At 36.0% G+C, this 17,150-nt stretch overlaps 1 protein-coding gene across 1 annotated transcript; it reads right to left on the bottom strand.

The window, feature by feature from the left end:
• Positions 1-350: 350 nt before the first annotated feature.
• On the bottom strand, positions 351-13,892 carry LOC106406150 (protein DETOXIFICATION 27-like). Its single transcript, XM_013846754.3, has 9 exons — positions 13,448-13,892; positions 13,080-13,367; positions 12,545-12,798; positions 12,369-12,455; positions 12,175-12,231; positions 1,127-1,365; positions 924-1,042; positions 723-812; positions 351-626 (listed from the first exon to the last, which is right to left on the bottom strand). The coding sequence occupies exons 1-9, from the start codon at positions 13,724-13,726 to the stop codon at positions 576-578; spliced, it is 1,464 nt and encodes a 487-aa protein (XP_013702208.2). The 5' UTR covers positions 13,727-13,892; the 3' UTR covers positions 351-575.
• Positions 13,893-17,150: the final 3,258 nt, after the last annotated feature.

Below are 17,150 nucleotides of genomic sequence, written 5' to 3'. Positions count from 1 at the left end.
TAGAATATTTTTTAGAGTAGAAAATAAAGGTAACCCTCGGAGAAAAACCATCTTCTAGTTTAGAGTAATCTATTTTTAGAGGGAAAAATAAAAGTAACCATCGGAGACATTGGAGGCAACCCATGCACATTATCTTTTAGGCAAGTTATTTGAAGCTGACATGAGTCACTGAAGACTTCAAATTAAACCATCATTTTTTACAATCCACAGTTTTATGGTGAACATTTTCTTATAACCAATAGTTTTACAGACAACTTTTGGGATTTCATTACTTAGCTAATTAACCAATACTCACGTAAAACCAATATGATACATATATACATTATTAATTATGTTTATACCCAGTTCAATATGTAACTCTTTTCTGATAATTATTGTTATGAGACATGTTTGAAAAATAAGTTCACAAAAGACATTTTTGTAGTTACTACATAGAACCTATGTAATACTTGGACTGACTCTCGGTATACCACATCAGTCTTTTATACCAACATAAGAACATATAGCAGTTTAGAAAAGCAAAAATCTTACTGCCAAATTATTTAATACATAGATTCAAGCCTTCCACAATTTTTTTATTTTAGTGTGTTGGACCATTTGTTAACATGTGCACTTGCTCGTTGTGCCTGCAAAATTTGTAGTAAAAGAACGTCATCAGTAACTACATACTCGCTACACGAATCAAAGACGAATAAAAAAAGAAATGCAAAATATCAATTTACCTCTTTTTCCCAGTCACATCTCATCGTAATAAAACTTAAGATTATTGTTTGAACTGCGGTACCTCCAAAGATCATACCAGCCCATATTCCCTATAAATGAATAAAATCATAAAACATCAATACAATTAAATACTCCAACCTAATCGGATAAATGATGTCACTAAATAATTAATAATATAAGCGAAGGAAAACGTTTTTTACCATGACGCCAAAATTGAAAACCCAACCCATTAAAAATCCAAGTGGGATCCCAATACAATAGTAACATCCCAAATTTATATATGCTACGTAGGATTGCCAGCCTGATCCAACCGCAACACCTACGATGAGTCCGAAAATTAACACAAAACGTTGATACAGTATATAAAGATTTTTTCTCAATTTTTTTAAAATGGAAATATTACCGGAAAGAACTGGTTGGACACTGTTAAGAAGGATCGTGAAAGCTAGTAGAATGGAGAGTTTATTGACAGCGATTAAGACCGCTTCACTTGAAGAAAATATCAATGCGATTTGGTTATGGAAAAGCATTATTATCACCCAAAACGACAATCCAATGATTAATGATTGTGTCACTGATACAATCGTCGCGAGTCTTGCTCCTTTCCCATTACCTGCTCCTAATTCATTTGCCACACGAACACTGCAACATTTAACAGAAACAAATAAAAATGTCATGTTTAATCATACATCAATTAAGTATTTGTTAGGTTGTGAATGATTTCATAAACTTCTTTGGCTGTCTTATCTAAGAACTAGTTCACCGTTTTTATTCAGTCGATCTTTTGGTTATGGAAGGACCAGATACCATTGATATGACCACCTTTATTTGTTCATAATATTAAAATCACATTTTTTAGGTTTAGACATTAGTGATTGTGCTTACTTTTTTCAACGTAGAGAAATTTTAGCTTGTTATTGAAACATTATAATTTATTACTAGATATTGACCCGCGCTTTGAAAGCGCGGAATTTGTTTGATGTTAAATTTAAATATCAAACAATGTATACTTCGGTTGTATATAGTAAAAGACATATTACGATGCGTAATACTATTCGAGTTACATATTTGAGATTTTAGTTTATGACAACAGTTCTCATTAGTTTAATAGTATATATATATTATTTTATTTTTAACTAAAACAGTAAGATAGATAATCATCTATATTCCCTTTCAAAATTTTAAATATGCAAAAAAATATATAGTACTTATATCATATTTATGTTTTTTAAGTACAACTTAGGAATAAAAGTGAGATTATAGATTTTTTTATAACGTTATAGGATAACATATTTTTATCTTAACCTTAAAATTGCTCATATTTTTTTTATAATGTGTATATAGCATTAATTTAAAATGTTTAGATTTTTTTAAAAAAATTATACTATATGAATTAATTTATTAAGAATGGACTAAACAATGGGCTAGAAAAATATTTGTCAATATTTTTATCAATATAAACCAAGATGAGGTGTTATTAAGGATCCAACCCCTTTAGAACAGCCCAAAAACGAAATTGGCCCAAACCGATATCGCTGTTTTGATCTTCATCGGAAGACTAATTGCTTTCTTCCTTTGTCATTTTCAGACAAATGCATCGGTTAATAAAAAATAAAAATAATCTTCATACGGAGATTAAAGAAACCAATCAGCTAGCAACATCTGAAAAAAGACTGGAGAGAGAGGAGAAAAATGGCGACGGCGGCGACTAGGGTTCTGAAAGAAAATCTGGAGCTTTCTCGCTAGATCTACGTCGTGCCTTGCAATCAGTTTCGATTGACCTAAAGATTTGAAGCTGCAAACTTTTCACCGAGATCTCCATTACGTAAAGTTGACTCCTTTCGAGCAATTGATGGGAGATCAAGGGGATACAGTAGCGAGTATAGTCTCAGGGAAGGTCTAAGGTGTAGATCCAACCAGGGGTGAGCTTTCATTAAGTCCTAGTGACTTCTTTTCTTTGGAATAGGGTGTGAAGAATCTCGGGGTAAAAACAAGAGAAGGATGAATAGATTTCGCAAGAAGAAAGAGCCGTCCTTGATGGAAGAGCTAAAGGAACTGGAACTTCTGGATGAAGGCGAGATGGTGGATATCCCAGATCTGGAGGTTGAGGATCTGATTGAGGAAAACACACTAAGCATTATAGTGAGATGCCTCAACCCTTTTGTGCACAAGGTAGGAGGTCTGGTAAAGGCATTACCACCCATATAGGGGATGGAGGATAGAACTCAGGGAAGGATTGTAGGAGAAGATAGGGTTCAGTTTACCTTCAGATCAGAGAACGACCTAAAGTTTGTTCTGTCAAAAGGTCCATGGTTTGTCAATGGTTGGATGGTGGCTATGGATCAATGGACACCAAACCCACAGGAAGATTTCTTAAAAAGGATAACTTTCTGGATTCGAATCAGAGGACTTCCCATCCACATGCTGAAGAGGCAAGTGGTAGAAACATTACTGGATCCTTTGGGGAAGGTCGAAACAGTGGAGCTGCACGCAAAGAACTCTAACTCCCTAGTGTACGTAAGAGCCTTGGTCAAGATCAATACGGAAGAGCCACTACAGTTCAGAAGAATAGCCAGATTCAAATCAGGAGCCACGTATCCAACGGAGTTGGAGTATGAAAAGCTTCTCAAAGTTTGTTATGGATGCAAAAGGCTAACGCACGACCAGACCAAGTGCCCCCACCAGATCCTCGCAGTGGAAGAAGGGGAGTTGGAAGGTAGAGATCGAGTCAAGGAATCCAACCTAAGGAAAAAACTAAAGGAAAAGGAAACAAAAGCCAAAGAGAGTCTCCAGAGACCTTCAGCAAAAGGAGCTGCTAAAGGAGTGGTTATTAGTGGCCCCTCTCCCTCTACAAGCCAAGCAAGGAATAGTGTGAAAGGCCGTGGAAATCTAAAGGAGGATAAGAGTAAGGGGGAGAAAATAGCCTCAAAACCTCGGCTGGAGTGGAAACAGAAAGGAGGTAAGGAGGGCTCGAAGAAAACGAGAAGCACTGAGGAGTCCACAGCAAACCCGCGGAGCTCAGGAGAATAAAGTGGGACCAAAAGTGCTAATGCAGAGGTAGGAGGCCAGGGACTTTCACCTGCAACCAATGCGTCTAGCTCAGTTTTCAACAGATTGGGGGGTTTGGAGGAAGTGTGGGGTTCAAAAAGGAACAGAGGAAAGAGAGAAGAACCTAGCTCTCCAGCTGATCTGCGTATGAAACTAAGTGGCGCTTCTTCAGGAGAAAAGGGTGATGGCAAATCGAGTAAAGGAAGCCGTAGTCCTCCCTCTATTTTCGAACGTCTGGGGAGTCAGGGAACTACCACACCTGGTTTTACCCGAAGCATAGAAGACTCCCGTACATCAAAGAAGAGAAGACTAAGCAGTAGTGATGAGAGAAACCCAAAGAAAGCTAGGAGAAACTCATCTGAGAAGAAGAAAGTATCTCCCTCAGTATTTCAAAGGTTGGGAGAGACAAGGTGTGATAACGAAGGAAACAACCAGGAAGAAGCACATCACTCTGCTCTAGTAGCAGTGACCACTCCGGTCCATTCTGCCAATATGGCAGCCAAAGTCCCAATCCACTCTGTCCAAAGGATAGCATTGGAAAGTGGATACAAACTGAAAGAAGGGTTGATGGGTAATACCAACCCTTCGAGGTCAATATGAGAATATTAAGTTGGAACTGTCAGGGGTTGGGGAATACCCCGACAGTTCGACATCTACAGGGAATACATGGCCAGTATTTCCCTGAGATAATATTCCTCAGTGAGACCAAGAGTAGAAGGTGTTATTTGGAGTCTATAGTGGAGAAGATGGGGTTCCATGATGTGATAACTATAGACGCCATAGGAAAGAGTGGAGGTTTGGCAGTTATGTGGAAGAGTTCATGTACGGTGGAGGTTTTGCAGGCAAATAAGAGGGTGATTGATTTGAAGGTGCAGTGGCAGGATCAAATTTTTTTCCTTACCTGTGTATATGGCGATCCGGTCAAGAGTAGAAGGGGAGAAATAGGGAACGGATTTCACGGATTGGAGCAAATAGAAAGGGGGCTTGGATGCTGATAGGAGACTTTAATGAGCTGATTGATCAATCCGAAAAGTCAGGAGGAGCAGTAAGGGAAGATCGAGAAGGGCAAGAATTCAAGCAGCTACTGCTTAACTGGGGTCTCTGGGACATTAAATACAAGGGGAACCCGCTATCGTGGGCAGGGAAAAGAAACAACATGTTGGTGAAGTGCAGACTGGATAGAGCAGTAGCAAACCAGGAATGGTTGGAGGCTCACCCACAAGCAGCTACCTTCTACCTCCCAAGAGTTCAGTCGGATCACAATCCGATCATTACCTCCTTGGATGGTCATCAAAGGAAGAAATTCACAAACTTTAAGTATGATCAGAGGTGGGTTAATAAGGAAAAGTTTGTAGAGACAGTTGAGAAAAGCTGGAGAACACACAGCAGTGGTCAGGGGAATCTCATGGGTAGAATCTCAGCGTGCAGGAAAGACATATCCCTGTGGAAGAGGCAGGTGAAGCCTAATTCAGCGATGAGAATCCAGGAGCTAAGCTTTAAAATAGATGAAGCGACTAGGCAGGAGAACTTCAAGAAAGAGGAGCTGGAGAATCTAAGGAAGGAACTGTCTGAGGAGTATTACAACGAGGAGGTTTTCTGGATGCAGAAGAGCAGACTCACGTGGCTGAGATCGGGAGATTTAAACACGAAGTTCTTTCATGCAGTCACGAAGAATAGGAGAGCACAAAATAGAATAAAGAGCTTGACTGATGATGAGGGAACAGAGTGGTTTGCTGATAAGGACCTGGGGAGAGTCGCTGAAATGTACTTTAAGTCTCTCTTCGCGTCAGAGGATGTAGGATTGGACCTGATAGAGTGGCAGGAGATGCCGAAGCTAGTTACCCCGGAGCAAAATATCCATCTAATGAAGCCAGTGCTGATGGAGGAGGTCAAGAGAGCTGTTTTTGATATAAACCCAGGCAAATGCCCGGGACCTGACGGGATGACTGGATATTTCTTCCAACAGTTCTGGGAAACAAGCGGAGAGGAGGTAACTGCTATGGTTCAGAAGTTCTTTAGAACTGGGGTTTTGGAGGCAGAGATGAATGACACTAACATCTGCCTGATCCCCAAAACAATAACAGCAAAGAAAATGTGCGAGTATAGACCGATAAGTCTGTGTAACGTGGCATATAAGGTGGTCTCAAAGCTGATGGCAAAAAGACTAAAGAAGGTGATGCCTAATGTTGTATCAGAAACGCAGGCAGCTTTCGTGGAAGGACGCCTTATTTCAAATAACATTCTCGTTGCACACGAGTTACTGCACGCACTCAGCTCAGATAATAAGTGTGCCTCAGAGTTTATTGCAATCAAAACCGATATCTCTAAGGCTTATGACCGCGTCGAGTGGTCTTTCTTAGAGAAAGCAATGGAGGCAATGGGATTCTCAGAAGAATGGAGAAGACTTATTATGTGTTGTGTGTCGTCTGTGAGGTATAAAGTCCTGATCAATGGATCACCGTTTGGACAGATAACGGCTACAAGAGGTTTGAGACAAGGCGATCCGCTCTCGCCGTATCTCTTTGTGATGTGCACAGAAGTTCTAGTCCAGATGCTGAAACGCGCTGAACAGATGAAGAAGATCTCAGGACTACGTGTTGCAAGAAGAGCCCCTCCCCCCCCCCCCGGTATCTCATCTTCTGTTTGCTGATGATAGCATGTTTTATTGCAAGGGTTCAGAGGAGGAGTTGAATCAGGTCTCTCAGATACTTCAGAACTATAGTATGGCGTCAGGGCAAAGAATCAATCACCAGAAGTCTAGCATTTATTTTGGGAAGCACATACCAAGCTGCAGAAGACAAGAGATTAAGCAGAAGATGGGAATAGACTCAACAGGAGGAGAGGGAATTTACCTAGGCTTACCTGAAGCTTTTGGTGGATCCAAAGTGTCCATACTAAGTTACTTGAAGGAGAAGTTAAGTCAACGAGTCCATGGCTGGCAAACAAAATTCCTCTCTCCAGGTGGAAAAGAGATTCTCCTCAAGGCAGTGGCCATGGCGTTACCCACATACACTATGGCATGTTTCCTTCTCCCCAAGACGATAATCAAACAGATCATGGCAATGATGTCTGAATTTTGGTGGAGGAATGGACAGGAGACGAGGGGTATGCATTGGAAGAGCTGGGAGAGTTTATGTCGACCAAAAGCAAGTGGAGGTTTGGGTTTTAAGGACTTGAAGGCTTACAATCTAGCACTACTTGGGAAGCAACTGTGGAGAATGATTAAAAACCCGAAGTCCCTAATGTGCAGAGTGTTTAAGAGTCGATACTTCAGGAACACATACCCTCTCAATGCCTCTTTAGGTTCCAGGCCCTCGTACGCTTGGAGAAGCATACATGCAGCGCAGAAATTGATTCAACATGGAGCAAGGGTGGTCATAGGTAATGGAAGAGATACAAAGATCTGGCAGGAGAGATGGATAGGAGCAGCTCCAGCCACAATGATCAAGTCAGTGAGACGACCTGAAGGTAATGAGAGGATCAGTCTGGCTGATGATATGAGGGTTAGTGCTCTAATTAGGGTAAACGGAAAGGAGTGGAACCTGGAGCTGATAGAGAGACTCTTCACAACGGAGATACAAGAGCAAATTCTGAAAATCAGGTCAGCTGGGAATTATAGTAGAGATACCTACTCATGGGAGTTTACCAAGACGGGGCACTACACCGTTAAATCAGGTTATTGGGTCCAGACCAACATCGTTGCGCCGGATAAAGAAGTCCAGGAAGTCATTCAACCGAGCTTAGATGGTATTTATCAACAAATTTGGGGGTTGGAGACGAGTCCAAAGATCAAGCACTTTCTATGGAAATGTTTAAGCAACGCGCTGCCGGTAATGGAAAATATGGCATATAGACATATTGCTAAAGACAAATCCTGCAGCAGATGTGGGGGAGAGGCAGAGAGCGTGAATCATTTACTCTTTCACTGCCCTTATGCTCGTCTGATCTGGGCAGTGGCAAACGTGCACATACCTCCAGCTGGTAGATGGTCTGACTCCTTTTATGCTAATCTCTATTTGGTCTTGAATCTAAAAAAAGAGTTCCCTAGAGAGGATGTTGAGGAAGGGTTGGTACCATGGCTGTTGTGGAGATTATGGAAAAATAGAAATGAGTTCATTTTCAGAAGGAAAGACTATGATGCTCGCACAACAATTAAGAAAGTCTGGGAGGATGTCATGGAATGGAAGAGCAGAAATGAGGTCCAACATGAGGAGGTTAAACAACCCGCAGCAGACACGCCTGAAGTGAAGTAGTCACCACCTGATTCCATGACACTGAAATGTAACACATATGGTGCGTGGTCAAAGGAAACAGGAGAGGGTGGTGCGGGCTGGTTATTGAGAAATCATCAAGGGCTGCTGCTGTGGGCAGGGGCGAAGAAGATGGTGGCTCTGAGGTCAGCGATAGAATCTGAAGCAGAAGCAATTAGATGGGCAGTACAGACAGTTGCTGGGTTTGGATATAGAAGAGTTCTTGTTGAAACAGATTCACAAATGTTGGCAAGAATGCTCAACGGAGAGGAGGAAATATGGCCGGTACTTGCTCCCATCATACAAGATATCTCAACCTCATTGAACGCAAATGAAGGTTTCAAAGTGCAGTATCATCCGAGGAGTGGTAATAAGTCAGCAGATAGGATAGCGAAGGAGACTTCTACGTTTACATCCTTTGTCCCTAAGTTATATTCTATGGTGCCTATGTGGTTGAATTCATGTGTTGAGGCTGATAAGCCCAATGTAAGATTCTGAAGTTTGGATTAATATAAAGTTGTTGTTGAGCCAAAAAAAAAAAAAAAAAACAGAAACCAATCGGCTCTTCCCCGATTCAACTCAGAGGCATCTCCAAGGTAAATCCGTTCCTGTAATTCCTTCATTAGCCCTGTTCGTTTGGGTAACGCTGCGATCAAGACCTGCGACTGCATTTTTTCACAGTTTTCTGCTTTATTGGTTTCGCCGGTGATAAAATAGAAAACGCAGCGATCAAATATTCAAAGAGCTCCGGTGACGCTGGTGACGCAAAAAATAACAGCATCTCATTTTGTCCATATTTTCTCTCCTCTGTGGCTGAAAAACGGTTAAAAGCAGCGGATCCTGCGTCGATTCTTCCCTAGCTTCCGTTAAATTTTGTGACGCTCATCTCGATCGCAGCGTTTGACTAACGAACAGGGCTATTGTTGATACTCAGTTGAACTCAAAGCCCCAAGTTTAACCATTTTTTTTTTGTGTTTTGATTTATTTTGCATGTCCTCTGGGATGGCTTAAATGGAAAGAAATCGGATGAAACAGATTCCGATATGAGGAATTAACAGTCAGACATTAGTGAGCTCTATCGATTTGGTATTGAAATGAGCAAATCTCTAAAGGTTTGTCTTTGTCCGAGAGTAAATCGTTTCAGATACCAATTTTTAAGTTTTTTTTTCTCTTGCAAGGATTGATGAAGTTAATATTACTTGTCTTATTTTTAAAATATATAATTGTTTTTAAATATTAATGTCTTATTTTTAAAATATATAATTGTTTTTTATTAAAACAAAATATATAATTGTTTTAAAAGGTATATATTTATAATTTAAATATAGTCATATTTATCCGTATCAAATTTATTAACCAGTTTTTATTTTTAGTTAACAAAATTCGCGGTGTCCTCTTTTGATTTGTTTCTCATTGATATGTTGAAGATACGATGAATTTAAATGATTGACTGTATTCCATATTTTTTTTTTGACGAAAAGACTGTATTCCATATTGTTATGTATATATCTTTTTCAGAAGATAGTACTTATTTTTAAAATAAGTTTCTTTAATATCCAAGTATATTCCATATTGTTATGTATATATGCTCTTCAACATGGTTTTATTTGCGGATTTTATGCTCTTTTGAATATATATATATATATATATATATATATATATATATATATATATATATATATATATATATATATATATATATATATATTAAAATATATATATATATATATAATTGCAATTAATAAAAGATTTGAAAATACATTTGGCGAGAAAAATAGTATATTTGTATACAAATCTATGACTTTTGATAAAATTATTTATATAACTGTTTGAAATTATTTACAAACCTAACGTGTTTAGCCATAACAGGATTCTTATGTTGTGTTTTATTTTACAGTTAGGATGTACTGCAAACCATTCAAGAATCAAGATCTATAAAAGAGGAATAACATAGATGCCATGCTACATGATTCTTTAAAAAATAAGGTAAGTAAGGAGACTATTCAATCACCTAATATTAGAACTGCATTAGTAATAACTTTCCATTCTCCAACTCTACAGTGTCTCGAGGTGTTGCAACTAGGCCTTGGCATAAAATCCGGAACCCGAAATCCGAACCGAACTCGAACCGAAAAATCCGACCCGTTATCCGACCCGAAATGTAAAAATACCCGAACGGGTCTTGTGTAGGGTGGTACAAAAAATATCCAAACCTGAAGTGTTATTAACCGAATCCTAACGGGTAACCCGAAAAATCCGAAATTAATAGTCAATATAAGTATTTTGAAATATATATATAAGTATTCCAATTATTAAATTCAATATTTGTGGTAATATTATATATAATAATAAATATTAAAATTCTAATAAATGCTTTAAGTACACAATTAGTTATAAATAAGTATTTTATAATTTGTTCATTGAAATAAAAGGTCTACTCTCTATAAGGCAATACATATTGTTTACAAATGATGTTTGTTTTTATTCTTGATTTAACATTTTATTGTTATTTTATCAATTTTATATGTGATAGATTAATTTTTATTTAATTTAGATGTTTTTTTTTATGTTTTACTTCAAAAAATTTGTTTTTTGCTTTGGTTATATCCGAACCGAACCGATATAACCTGAATCCGTACGATATATGATTACTTTATGGGTTTTATGATGCAATATAATTTTGAACCAAACCCGAAGTATTATTATCTGAACCCGATCCGTACTAATAAAATTTTAGTATAGGACCTAAAAGCGTAAACCCGAAAATCCAAAAACTCGAAAAACCCGACCCGAATGTCAACGGGTATCCGAACGCCTATGCCTAGTTGCAACAATGATTAGGTTTAGGCTTTAGTGATTATGCTTACTTTTTTCAACAGAGAGAAATTTCAGCTTGTTATTGAAACATTATAATTTATTACTAGATATTGATTACTTTTGGTTATGGAAGGACCAGATACCATTGATATGACCACCTTTATTTGTTCATAATATTAAAATCACATTTTTTAGTCTAGTTAAGAATTAATATCCTTTATTTTTGTGTTAAGCATTGTAGGAGGATGATTGGCTGGACTATAACTGTATAAATTTTACTGTAGAATTTAGGCCATTGGATTTTTTAATTTAACCGTAAGTGATGTAGTTTTAAAATTGATTGATACAACAATATATTTTCTACAGCTGAAAAAATAAAACTTTATAAAATAAGACTTTTATGGCCATTACTTTTATTTTTTTGCTGTAATTTTAATATCTATACTATTAAAGCAGGATCCTATTGTCATAATTACCTTAGGGGCATGTTTCCTTCACTAACATTGCATGTTTCATTAAGGGCAATTAAGTAATATTAATAACAAATCTATATTGGGTCATTATTTTTGGATCCAGCCCAAATCAAATCTCTCTTGGGTCATTTGGGCCTATTAAAAAATCAGATTCAATTCTCACCTTTTTTTTTTTCCTTTGGACCATTGAGTCCAAGTTCAAATAATTTTTTTTCATCTATTCTTAATTATTATTTTTTTCTTTTCTTAATATAATTTAAGCATTCATAAAAATAATTGAATTTTTTTATTGAAAAGTATAAATCTTTATTAAAAGTATATAATTTTTAATTAAAATATTAACCCCATAATAAAATTAATTTATCAGAGTTATACCAACTTAATTCATTAAAAAAATAAAGTTTAATTTTTTTAACATAAATAGTCATTTAAAATGAAATACGATAAATAAAAATAAAATTTTTAAGTCTTTTATAAAATAAAACACAAATATATGAAAATGTGATATTTACTAAATATTTGTCAATTGAAAAAAAAAACAAAAATAAACCCGCGCTTTGAAAGCGCGGATCAAAATCTAGTTTAATATTAAATCTAAAGTCAGCTCTTACACCCCAACCAATCACCTCCATTACCTACAACGTACTTTTACTATTTTGAGTTTTTTCGGGATTATTTCGAACCACGAAAATGGCACGATTTAGGGATGGGAAAACAGTTCGCTATTCATTATAACTTTAGATTTTATGGTCCTGTTAACAACCAACCTACAATTAGTTGAATTAAAGTGGACTCAACCAAACCGGATCAAGTTTGATCACAAACCGGTTTAGAAATTAGCAATCGAGAAAATTGGATTTTACCCGGTTGCGGCGAAGAAAGCAAGAGGAATCATATTCTCCCAGCCATTTATCGTCATGCTGCCAAAAAAATAGTATATATAATAATGATTATTAAATTATACAAATTCTCGCAACAACCTAAAATGATGCAATAAGGTCATGTACGGATTATGTTTGATGACTTTCCTTCTGAAAAGTGTAAAGAAACGACTTACCATATGGACAAAGAGTCAACAGCTATTCGAGCATTCTGAAGATTCCCAGTCATTATAATTAAAATACGATAATACCAGTTTTCCAAACTGCCCCAAAAAGACCAAATATCTACTGTTAGGTAGTTGTGTGGTACAACATTGGTCAATAGTATCACATAGACATAGTAAATTGGTACCATAGCATGACGCCTGAAGAAGCGGAGAGTTTGACAAACTCCCAAAGTCCGGTGAAAGCTTCGGAGGAGAAGCCTGTCCAAGTGAGTGGACAGCCGCCGCAAACAGAGTATGCTAATAGAATAAGAATGTTGACCCACCAAGAGATACTCACCGTAGCCATAGTTCCGACGGCACCTAGTTTTAACCCGTCCACGAACAGCCAACACACTAGAAAATGAACCACCAGTCCAACTCCAGCCCCAAATGCAGGCACCTAAGGAAAACAAATGATTGTTCCTTTCGTTTGCGTTAACATTCAAGATGTATTATTTTGTAAATAATTAATCCACGATCTTGAACAATATAATAAGCAGAATTAATTTGTCACTTGCAAGTGAATACGTTCAACGCAAATACAAGGAAAACATTAGGTTAGATATTTGCGATTTGCATTAATATATTAGTAAAAACTGAAAATAATATCTGTTAATTTTCTTGTCATCTAAACGCACTTAAACTAATTATTATGTTTAAACAATGATATCGATTACTTACGTGACTTTTGAGCTGGCATTGGAGGAAACGCTGGAGCGGAAAAGACAAACAGAAGGCGAAATGAAGAGGGATGACCCAAACGGACACGACACCGGAGAGCTCGGCTATATCGTCCGGTTGCCCCAACAATTTGAGAACCGGAGTTGTGAAAAGATAAGTCGGTAACAACAAAATACAACAAAAGAAGAGAACAATCCAAGAACGTTGCATATAAACTCCCAACATATGATACTTCTTTGCTCCAAACGCTTGTCCACACAACGTTTCCAACGCACTCGCCATTCCAAGCTGCACCGCGTTAATATTAGGTATTCTCATATTAGAAAATATAATAATGAATTAGTGTTACAATTAAATTAGTATCATACAAAGAGGCCGAAGTTGAAGCCAACAACGACGTTATAAACGATGGAGATTGCAGCTAGCTCGAGATCTCCGAGATGACCAGCGAAAGCTTGAGTTATTACAAGCGTCGAATATGTCGTTATACGAGTGAACATTGCCGGAGCAACGATTTGCCATAGCTTCTTTGTTTCAACCCAAAGTTTCTTCCTCAATCCTCCACCGTTTTCCTCCATCGTGCGAGGACTTTCCAACAGTGGAACCCTCGACTCCGATTCATCTTCTTCTCGTTCTCTTCCTCTCATCGCTAGTTGTTATATGCTTTATTCTTTCGGGATGAAATGTGTAAAAGGTTGTAACTAAAGCTGGAGACAAGAGAAAAGTAGCGTGTGTGTGTGTGTGTGTGATTTAATTTTTCCTATGAATATATAAAACGATGTGTCTACCCACTTTTGATTTGGTTATGGAATTAAGAAATTTCTAAATATATAAAAGCTTTGTGGGGACTGTAATTTTTGGGGAATTTTGATATTCATGTACACCTTCATTTTCAAAAATACATTTTTTATTTAGAGGCAAAAGATTTTTATCAAGGAACGTAACCTTTGAACAAAAAAAAAAGGAACGTAACCAGAAATAAGATTAAACAAACTTGAGTTCAACCAAAAGAATGAAGACAAAAAAGTCTGCCATCATGATAAATTTCACTATATGCGACAGCAGATAAAGCTAATTTTTATTTCTAGTGGAGTGTTAACGCAGGCTACGTAACACTTGTTTGATAGTATTGAATATGCATATTTTTTTTAAAAAAATATGCACATATTTTACAACAATATTGCATGTTGGGAGTTTATAACATTTTTGTATCACTTTTAATAATAATTATATTTGTAAGCTTATAAGTTTTTTTGTAAACTTATAACTCGAAACAATGTTGCTTACTATGTATTTTCTCTGTCCCATAATATTAAGATGTTTTGTTTATAAGATGTTTTGCAACTTCCTATACAATTTTTTTCTCAAACCATTTGTGTTATATAATATTTTGTGATTAATTGAATTCTTTTGTTAAAATATTAAATATCTTTTAAAATATTGAAAATAATTGATATGCTTGAAAAACTTTACATTATAGTTAGAATATATTGTAATATAGCAAAATCTTTAGGCGGTAGTTATGCACTTTATTTGAAATTATTAATTAGGCTTAGATTAATTTAAAAAAAATTATTTTAAGAAGATTGCGTCATTTAAATCTGATTTGCCTACTAGACGGATGAATCATTGTATCTATACTATTAAAGCAGGATCCTATTGTCTTTTTTACCTTAGCCTGCCCTTTTTTTTTACTAACATTGCATGTTTCATTAAGGGCAATCAAGTAATATTAATAACACATCTATATTGGGCCATTTTTTTCGGATCCAGCCAATAGTCCACATCAGATCTCTTTTGGGCCATTTGGGCCGATTAAGAAATCAGATCCAATTCTCACATTTTTTTTTCCTTTGGGCCATTGAGTCCAAGTTCAAATAATTTTTTTTAACCATTCTTAATTTTTTTTTTCTTAATATAATTTAAGCATTCATAAAAAAATGATTTTTTCATTGAAAAGTATAAATCTTTATTAAAAGTATATAAATATTTTCATTAAAAATATTAACCACATAATAAAATTAATTTATCAGAGTTATACCAACTTAATTCATTAAAAAAATAAAGTTTAATTTTTTAAACATAAATAGTCATTTAAAATGAAACACGATAAAGAAAGATAAACAGTTTAAGTATTTTATAAAATAAAACACAAATATATGAAATATGTCATTTACTAAATATTTGTCAATTGACAAAAACAAAGGAAAATGAACCGCGCTTCGAAAGCGCGGATCAAAATCTAGTAATAGATTAGATTAGGAGTAGTTTTTTTTGTTTTAACAATGTGGATTAACTAAATTCGGGTACAAACATAAAGATAGTACCAATATAATTTATATATTATTCCTTCAGTTCTTTAATGATTGATTTTTTAGAAAACAAATTGTTTCAAAAAGATGTATTTTTTGTGTTTCTATAAAAAAATTGTAAAATTTAAGAAAATTAATTGACTTTATTGAACTATTATTGATTAAAAGTTATTGAAAATTAACAATTATAGAAAACGATACATTTATTATGGTAGTTTAATATGTTTTCTTAATATGTGTGAAAATATTAAAAAGTCTATATTTATGGAACGGACGGAGTAGATGAGTTAGCCTGTTATTAAATAGCTCAAACAACTTGTTGGGTCCAATTACAGATAATATACATAAATAAATCGTGGAAAAGAAATACTGGCTCAACTAACGTAAACATTAATGCAATCAGAACACAATAAATTCGTAATATCATACAGAAGTTGGATAGAAATCAATAAAAACGTGGTTTTTTACTCTTCTAATACGTGGGATCACTAGTGACACAAGTGTAAGACATGAATGAACAAGGGTCGAAAGAAAGAAATAAAATGATACTCCTTCTGTTCCTAAATATAAAATGTTTAGATAAAAAACATATGCTAAGAAAATTGTTTTTTTGTTTAGAAAATATCATTAAACTTATAAATTAAAAGTATTCAGCAAATTATAAAATAAAATATTAAATATGAACATGTCTTGTGGTCCAGCGGCAGTGAGCGGGCTTGGATGCAAATACATTTCGGGTTCGATCCTCATGCTGCAGAAATTAAGTCACATTGTTCTGCTCACCACGCTGCGGATACGTCCGTTCCATATGAATACCCGAGAAAAGGCTTGTTGTGAGCTACACATTCCATCCGGGGGTTAGATTTGTATCTTTAATTGATCCGGATTTAATATTTTTTTAAATTAAATATGATTAGTTATACCAGTTTTAATAAAATAAAAATTATTTAGAAAAATGAAAATATCTTATATATTGGAATATCAAAATCAACATTATAATGAGCCAGTTTCAAGGCTCCTCAGCGCGCCACGTCAGCTTTTTGTGGGCCCTACCTTAAAAAAAAGTGAAAAAATGTCAAACCCATGGTTCGAACCCGGGATATTGACATATAAACACCAACATTTATACCACTAGACTAAATGATACTTTGTACATTGATGGCCGAAACTAATATATATTTATGAAGGTCGGTTTAATAATGTTCCACAAATAAATAAAATGATTTACAAATTACGTTTTCTATTATTTGATGATTGATTTGTGGGCTTATTTTTTAAACTCGCTAGCCAATCTATTACATCAGCTTATACATTTGAAGTCTAAGCCTATCTTAATAAACCATAAAACTGGCCCTAAAAGCCTGCAAGTCGTCAGCTCTTCGTCTTCGACTGAGACCTATGGTTTTCCCAATCCTGCGCCTCCCCTCCAATACACAGACGCTACTGTCTAAACTTCTCCAATCAAATCCATGGAACTCTTAGTCTCCCTCTATCTCTTCATCTCCCCCTCTTTACGCACACCATCAAAAACGCTAGCGTCTCATAACTGATACGAACGGCTTCGCTATATATAGGTCAGGCTAGATCCAGGAGTCCAACCTCTCATATCTACTAGCACTGTTTTTTTCAATTGTTGAGCATGTCTGTCTCTGATGCTATTGCCGTCCTCCCCACCACCTTCAACGCTCTCTGCCTTTGTTGGTCTTCCCAAGTTTGTTGTTGGCCGTCTCCTCAGCTACTGGGATCCCGTAACATCAAT

Source organism: Brassica napus, chromosome C3 (assembly GCF_020379485.1).
Source record: "Brassica napus cultivar Da-Ae chromosome C3, Da-Ae, whole genome shotgun sequence".
NCBI lineage: Eukaryota > Viridiplantae > Streptophyta > Magnoliopsida > Brassicales > Brassicaceae > Brassica > Brassica napus.
This window is presented reverse-complemented; position numbering and strand designations above follow the sequence as displayed.

What these genes read in the sequence shown, in the direction of transcription:
- LOC106406150 (XM_013846754.3), bottom strand. Translation starts at nt 13,726, where the DNA reads ATGAGAGGAAGAGAACGAGAAGAAGATGAATCGGAGTCGAGGGTTCCA. An exon ending in GCTTTCTTCGCCGCAACCGG is followed by an intron (nt 1,366 to 12,174) that starts GTAAAATCCAAT and finishes TAAATGTTGCAG; the next exon opens with TGTTCGTGTGGCAAATGAAT. An exon ending in GATGTGACTGGGAAAAAGAG is followed by an intron (nt 627 to 722) that starts GTAAATTGATAT and finishes CAAATTTTGCAG; the next exon opens with GCACAACGAGCAAGTGCACA.